Source organism: Coffea eugenioides, chromosome 2 (genome assembly GCF_003713205.1).
Source record: "Coffea eugenioides isolate CCC68of chromosome 2, Ceug_1.0, whole genome shotgun sequence".
Taxonomy (NCBI): domain Eukaryota; kingdom Viridiplantae; phylum Streptophyta; class Magnoliopsida; order Gentianales; family Rubiaceae; genus Coffea; species Coffea eugenioides.
The window spans coordinates 34,342,328-34,350,483 of NC_040036.1; the positions used below are offsets into that span (position 1 = coordinate 34,342,328).

Here is an 8,156-nt window from a genome sequence, read left to right on the forward strand (position 1 = left end):
AGAGGAGATGATGGTGCAGGGGCCAGATCATGCTGCAATTCTGGAACAGTTGTATGCCACCAGGGCAACTGCAAAAGAGAGGCAGAAGAACTTGGAGAAGAGCATTAGAGAAGAGGCTCGCCGTTTGAAGGATGAAACTGGAGGAGATGGGCAACGAGAAAGAAGGGGGCAAGGCGATAGAGATGCTGATGGTGGTTGGCTGTCAGGGCAACGTCAATTAATTGATCTTGACAGCCTTGCATTTAACCAGGGAGGTCTCTTGATGGCCAACAAAAGGTGTGAGCTTCCAGAAGGTTCTTTTAGGAATCAGAAAAAGGGATACGAAGAAGTTCATGTACCAGCATTAAAGCCGAAACCATTAGGACCTGGTGAAGAACTAGTAAAGATCTCTTCCATGCCTGACTGGGCACAGCCGGCTTTCAAAGGAATGACCCAATTAAACAGGGTTCAAAGTAAAGTTTATGAGACAGCACTTTTTGGTGCAGATAATATTCTATTATGTGCTCCCACAGGTGCAGGGAAAACCAATGTTGCTATGCTTACCATCCTTCAGCAGCTTGCTTTGAACAGAAATGAAGATGGGTCTTTTAACCATGACAATTACAAAATTGTTTATGTGGCTCCAATGAAGGCACTGGTTGCTGAAGTAGTTGGTAACCTCTCTAATCGTCTCCAGGATTATGATGTCAAGGTGAAAGAGCTGAGCGGAGACCAGACACTGACCCGTCAACAGATTGAAGAGACTCAGATCATTGTTACAACCCCAGAGAAGTGGGATATAATAACCAGGAAATCTGGTGATCGTACCTACACTCAGATGGTAAAGCTGCTCATCATTGATGAGATACATCTGTTGCATGATAACCGGGGTCCCGTGCTGGAGAGCATCGTAGCAAGAACTGTAAGGCAAATTGAGACCACTAAAGAGCACATACGGTTGGTGGGCTTGTCTGCTACACTTCCAAACTATGAAGATGTAGCTTTGTTCCTGCGTGTTGATGTGAAGAAAGGTCTCTTTCACTTTGACAATAGCTATAGACCTGTGCCTCTAGCTCAACAGTATGTAGGAATCTCGGTAAAGAAGCCTCTGCAGAGATTCAGTTGATGAATGACGTGTGCTATGAGAAAGTAATCAGTGTGGCAGGAAAGCATCAGGTGCTTATTTTCGTGCACTCCAGGAAAGAAACTGCGAAGACAGCTCGTGCAATACGTGATGCTGCACTTGCCAATGATACTCTTGGTAAGTTCTTAAAAGAGGACAGTGCAAGCCGTGAAATTCTTCAGAGTCACACTGAGCTTGTAAAGAGCAATGATCTCAAGGACTTGCTACCCTATGGTTTTGCAATTCATCATGCTGGGATGGTTAGAGCTGATCGTCAAATTGTTGAGGATCTTTTCTCAGATGGGCATGCACAAGTGTTGGTTTCCACGGCTACTTTAGCTTGGGGTGTCAATTTACCAGCACACACTGTGATTATCAAAGGTACCCAGATATACAATCCTGAAAAGGGAGCATGGACTGAACTAAGCCCCCTTGATGTTATGCAGATGCTTGGTCGTGCTGGAAGGCCTCAATTTGACACTTATGGTGAAGGAATTATTATTACTGGACACAGCGAGCTACAGTATTATCTCTCTCTGATGAATCAGCAGCTTCCCATTGAAAGTCAGTTTGTATCGAAGCTGGCTGATCAGTTGAATGCGGAAATTGTTCTTGGAAGCGTTCAGAATGCTAAAGAAGCTTGCCTTTGGCTCGGTTATACTTATCTTTATGTTCGCATGGTTCGGAATCCTACCGTTTATAGTTTAGCTGCTGATGCCCTTGCTTCAGATAATATGTTGCAGGAAAGGAGAGCTGATCTGGTAAGAATTCTGCAATATACCTTGTCTCTTCATTCATCTGATTTGGTGCACATCATAGTATCTCTCCCCTCCTCTCTTTCCACAGCCCCCCAAAAATTTGGTTGAATTACCTTAAATAGCTGTTAGAGCCTGTTTGTGTGGAGCTGAATGTTGTCTCAAGCTGATTCTGCACTTTTTTGGAAATGGAAAAGTGTTGACTTCTCATGCAAATCACCAATGTGTGCCAATTCTGATATCATCATTTGTTAGTTGCAACATATACATGCCATGTGATTGTGTAGGGGACTTGTGTTTCTTTTCGCTTACTAGTGATTTTGGCTCCAGCAATAGTACTTTGGATCCTTTAATATGGTAGAATAGACCAAGTATCGAGTCAGAATATAGCCAATATTAAGGTTTAATTTATGATGTATTTCAAAGGGGGAAAAAACTTTCAGGTTCTTCACTTTTTTTGCTGCACTGTTAGCCCCATTCCTCGTCCTTCTTGTTGCCTCTGTGTCTCTTCTTGCTCTCTGTCTTTTTTGGTCTCTTATAGATTTGCAAATCCTGAATTCACGAGATCACACGTTATAGTTTTTCACCGTTATGGCTAGGGATAGGTTAAGTTCATTATGGACCCAGGTGGTAAGTAGAGATACAGTCTGAGATCAGATTTATCCTCTCACACCCAGTTTACTCTCATGAACTCTGCTTTTTGTTAACAACACACACACACCCCGAAAAGCCAAAAAAAAAAAACCCTGAGTTTTGCTGTTGCTTTTGCCTTGATCTTGTGGCCTATTAGAAAATTTTCCAGTATGAGAGTTAAAATAAAACAATCCCCATCTTTTATTGTACATTTATGCCAAAGCTATAGATGAGTCAGGGGCTTGAAAACTTGAAAACTGGAAGGAAAGCATAGAATTCTTGTTGGTTGGATCAAAGATCAGGATTGGTTAATAGACCTGGAATGATAAGCTGCTGCGGTAGTTAACTTTGATCGACTTTCTTTTTTTGATTTTGTAAGATAGACACGTTTAAAGTTTAAGCTCCCTTCTACGAAGGGAGGTTGCAAATACAATGTTGGTATGTGAATGGCTCAACATTATATCTTTTCCATATTTTTTACTTGAGTTATATTCTATTTGCTTTGCGAGGTTTCTATTTTGTTTTATGACTCGCTGGCTTGATTAAGACATATGTGCACTTTTAATGAAGTAGCTTTTCTTTATTTTTTCCACAAGACCTGGAATTTTGGGATGGGAAGGGATGGCATTCAATGGGCGGTGGATCAAACAGACTTTCTCGGACCTCCTTTTTTTTTGTTTGTTTGTTTGTTTTTGAGGGGGGGGGGGGGGTGGTGGCTCTGTCACCATCAGATTACTAATTTAATTTAATGGTAGTATATAGGTCATGAAAATTCTATTGACTGGTTTTTCTTTGATTTGACCCTTGAAACCCTTAGATTAGGCGCAAGAAACTCTATGCCATTATTGGGTTGATTCTAATGTGTCTTTCTCGTTGCATCTTTTCTTGTGGATGATGCCTTGTACTTCTATGGTGCAATAATTGTCATTATGTTGTTTTCCTACTTGATGAGTTAGAATTTTCATTTATCTTTTCATGCGTTTGATCACTGTTTTTGAAATAGTATTTCTCTGCCCTTGGAATGTATCATGTTGTTAGCTGCCAGTTGATGGTATCCTATATTCAAACCATGACTACATCTGGAATGCTTGTAACATTATCTGTTCTTGAGTGTCACTTGCATGTCTGATTCCATGACTTTGTTCTCATGCCGCAGGTTCATTCAGCAGCAACATTATTGGACAAGAATAACCTGGTGAAATATGACAGGAAAAGTGGATATTTCCAGGTCACTGACTTGGGACGCATTGCCAGCTATTACTATATAACTCATGGAACGATTTCTACATATAATGAGCACTTGAAGCCAACAATGGGGGACATTGAGCTATGTCGTCTTTTCTCCCTTAGTGAAGAATTCAAGTATGTGACAGTGAGACAAGATGAAAAGATGGAATTGGCAAAGCTTCTGGAACGTGTCCCTATCCCTATCAAAGAAAGTCTGGAAGAGCCTAGTGCCAAGATCAATGTTCTTCTACAGGCATATATTTCTCAACTGAAGCTTGAAGGTCTCTCTTTGACATCTGACATGGTGTTCATTACCCAGGTTTGTTATTGTTGCTCTATCTGAGTTTGCTCATTGTCTTCTGAAATTTATATTTGTTATGGCTGTATGAATGGGTCTTCCGTTTGTTTAAAATTGCTATATTCTTGTTGCAGAGTGCAGGGCGTCTTATGCGAGCATTATTTGAGATTGTTTTGAAGAGAGGATGGGCCCAATTAACTGAAAAGGCATTGAAGTGGTGCAAAATGATTAACAAGCGAATATGGAGTGTCCAGACACCACTCCGTCAATTTCATGGGATTCCAAATGAAATTTTGATGAAGTTGGAGAAGAAAGATCTGGCTTGGGAAAGGTACTATGACCTCTCCTCGCAGGAGATAGGAGAACTCATCCGTTTCCCTAAGATGGGGAGAACTCTGCACAAGTTGATTCATCAATTCCCAAAGCTTAACTTGGCTGCTCATGTCCAACCGATCACTCGTTCTGTTCTGAGGGTTGAACTCACTATTACACCAGATTTCCAGTGGGATGACAAAGTACATGGATTTGTGGAACCATTTTGGGTAATTGTCGAGGATAATGACGGAGAATATATTCTCCATAATGAATATTTCTTGCTGAAGAAGCAATATATTGATGAGGATCACACACTGGATTTTACAGTCTCAATATATGAACCACTGCCTCCCCAGTACTTCATTCGTGTCGTATCAGATAGATGGCTTGGGTCGCAGACTATCTTACCTGTTTCTTTCAGGCATCTGATTCTGCCAGAGAAGTACCCTCCTCCCACGGAGTTATTAGACTTACAACCCTTGCCTGTGACAGCTTTAAGAAATCCATCTTATGAAGCTCTATATCAAGAGTTTAAGCATTTTAATCCTGTCCAAACTCAGGTTTTCACTATCCTGTACAACTCAGATGACAATGTCTTAGTTGCTGCACCCACTGGTAGTGGAAAGACAATTTGTGCAGAATTTGCCATATTGAGGAATCACCAGAAAGGTCCTGAAAGTGTCATGCGTGCTGTATACATTGCTCCTATTGAGGCTCTTGCTAAGGAGCGGTATAATGACTGGAAAAGGAAGTTTGGAGATGGGCTAGGGATGAAAGTGGTTGAGTTGACTGGTGAGACAGCAACAGATATCAAACTGCTTGAAAGAGGTCAGATAATTATTAGTACTCCAGAGAAATGGGATGCTATATCTCGCCGTTGGAAACAGCGAAAGCATGTTCAGCAAGTTAGTCTTTTCATTGTTGATGAACTCCACTTGATTGGGGGCCAGGGTGGTCCCATTCTGGAGGTTATAGTTTCTAGAATGAGATATATTGCAAGTCAGCTGGAGAACAAGATAAGGATTGTAGCTTTATCAACTTCTCTTGCTAATGCCAAAGATTTGGGAGAATGGATTGGAGCTACCTCTCATGGTCTTTTCAACTTTCCTCCAGGTGTGAGGCCTGTACCCTTGGAAATTCATATTCAGGGCATTGACATTGCTAATTTTGAAGCCAGGATGCAGGCCATGACAAAACCCACATATACTGCTATCGTCCAACATGCCAAAAATGGGAAACCTGCAATTGTGTTTGTTCCTACCAGGAAGCATGCCCGCTTGACTGCTGTGGATCTGATGACCTATGCAAGTGTGGACGCAGACAAAATAATGTTCCTTTTACAGTCTGCAGGAGATTTGGAACCTTTTATTGATAGAATAAAAGAACCAATGTTGAAAGAGACTCTTCGTTATGGTGTGGGTTATTTGCATGAGGGCTTAACTGGTACTGATCAAGATATAGTCAAGACTCTCTTTGAAACTGGATGGGTTCAAGTGTGTGTTATGACTAGTTCAATGTGCTGGGGAGTGGCCTTGTCTGCACATCTGGTGGTGATTATGGGAACACAACATTATGATGGCAGAGAAAGTGCTCATAGTGACTACCCTGTTACTGATTTGCTGCAGATGATGGGGCATGCCAGTCGACCCCTTGTTGATAACTCGGGGAAATGTGTCATCTTCTGTCATGCGCCAAGGAAGGAGTACTACAAGAAGTTCCTATATGAAGCATTCCCAGTTGAAAGCCATTTGCATCATTATCTGCATGACAATTTAAATGCTGAGGTGGTTGCTGAGGTCATACAAAACAAGCAGGATGCTGTGGATTATCTAACATGGACATTCATGTATAGGAGGCTCACCCAGAATCCAAACTACTATAATTTGCAGGGTGTTAGTCACAGGCATCTATCTGATCACCTGTCAGAGCTTGTTGAGAACACAATCAGTGATCTTGAAGCAAGTAAATGCATTCTTGTTGAAGAAGATTTCTTACTTTCACCGTTAAATCTTGGCATGATAGCATCCTACTATTATATCAGTTATACAACAATTGAACGTTTTAGTTCTTCTTTGAACTCCAAAACCAAATTGAAGGGTTTACTGGATATCTTGGCTTCAGCCTCAGAGTATGAACAACTTCCCATTAGACCGGGTGAAGAAGAGTTGATTAGGAGGTTGATTAATCACCAGCGTTTCTCCTTTGATAACCCAAAATGCACTGACCCTCATGTGAAGGCCAATGCTTTGCTGCAAGCTCATTTCGCTCGGCAACTTTTAGGTGGGAATTTGGCATCTGACCAGCGAGAGGTGCTTATTTTTGCTTCAAGATTGCTCCAAGCCATGGTTGATGTAATTTCCAGCAGTGGTTGGTTAAGTCTTGCCCTTCTTGCGATGGAAGTGAGTCAGATGGTAACTCAGGGCATGTGGGAGCGTGATTCCATGCTCCTCCAACTCCCACATTTTACCAAGGAATTGGCAAAAAAGTGCCAAGAGAACCCTGGAAAGAGTATAGAGACAGTTTTTGATTTGGTGGAGATGGAGGACGATGAAAGGCGCGAGCTTTTGCAAATGTCTGACTTGCAGTTGATGGATATTGCACGATTCTGTAACCGTTTCCCAAACATTGATTTAGCATATGATGTTCCTGAGAGTGACAATGTGAGGGCTGGAGAAAACATTAGTGTGCATGTAACTCTTGAAAGAGATCTTGAGGGAAGAACAGAAGTTGGACCTGTTGATGGACCTAGATATCCCAAAGTTAAGGAAGAAGGATGGTGGCTTGTGGTTGGTGACACTAAAACCAACCAATTGCTTGCCATTAAAAGGGTTACCCTTCAGAGGAAGTCCAAAGTCAGACTAGATTTTGATGCTTCTGCTGAAGCTGGAAAAAAGACCTACACTCTATATTTCATGAGTGACTCCTATTTGGGATGTGACCAGGAGTATAGTTTTACTATTGATGTGAAAGAGGCGGCTCCTGAAGAAGATAGCGGAAGAGAGTGACCATCTGATCGTCTCGTTGACAGGTAGTGTGTTTACTGAAATGCAATGTTGGTTCTTTTGTTTAATTTTCTGGTTCTGGAATGTGTTTCTTGACTTTGTAACATTTGTTGTTTATTTTGTGCAGCTCGATGTCTTTCTGCTCATTTTGCTCAAATCTTGAGATGTTGACTTAGAAGATTCAGCTCAAAATGCCTGGGAAATAAATGCTGAGGGTATTTTTTGCAGAGATTCTGTTTGTTATTTGACAATTCAAGGAATGTGGACTGAGAAGTTCCCTTAGTGTTCTTACAACTGGCATGTATTATGTTATGTGAAATTTGGTGGGAATTAGTTTACGTAGCAGTAGATTAATGATTTTCAGCTCAAGCTTTCTACTTTGAACTGAAATAGTCATTTGTATCCCCAAAATGTTTTTTCTGCTTTTGGATATGTAGATCATGAGTCACATAATATTTAGCCATCCCAGTCGGCTACTCATTTCTCCTCTTTTTGGTTATTGATTTTCAGAATATTTTGCCGAAATTAGGATACAAATCCAAAAGTATCTTTCATAAAATGTATGATTTCTTTTCAGGTTTGACAATATGTGTTTGTCGAGTGGCAGTTTCCCTGACTGCTATTAGGATGGTATGGAAATGGAATGGGCTAGAAAATTTCCTGATTGTTTGAAGCTCATGGTTGGGAAGTTGTCGCGGATTAATATCAATGGCCTGTCGACTTAAGAATCCCAAGAAGTCATCGTTTGGGTTCAAATCGTCGCCCGCCCAACTTACGGTCGCAAGCCAGTCTCACAATTAATAGTGCTAAGCCGTTTCGGTATT

General features: G+C 41.3%; 1 protein-coding gene across 1 annotated transcript; it reads left to right on the top strand.

Annotated features, from left to right (window-relative positions):
• The first annotated feature begins 7 nt into the window (after nucleotides 1-7).
• On the top strand, nucleotides 8-7,857 carry LOC113763234 (DExH-box ATP-dependent RNA helicase DExH12-like). Its single transcript, XM_027306986.1, is given in 5 exon segments — nucleotides 8-1,097; nucleotides 1,100-1,863; nucleotides 3,647-4,036; nucleotides 4,150-7,358; nucleotides 7,460-7,857. Coding segments are annotated over 4 exon segments (5,430 nt in total). The 3' UTR covers nucleotides 7,336-7,358; nucleotides 7,460-7,857.
• Nucleotides 7,858-8,156: the final 299 nt, after the last annotated feature.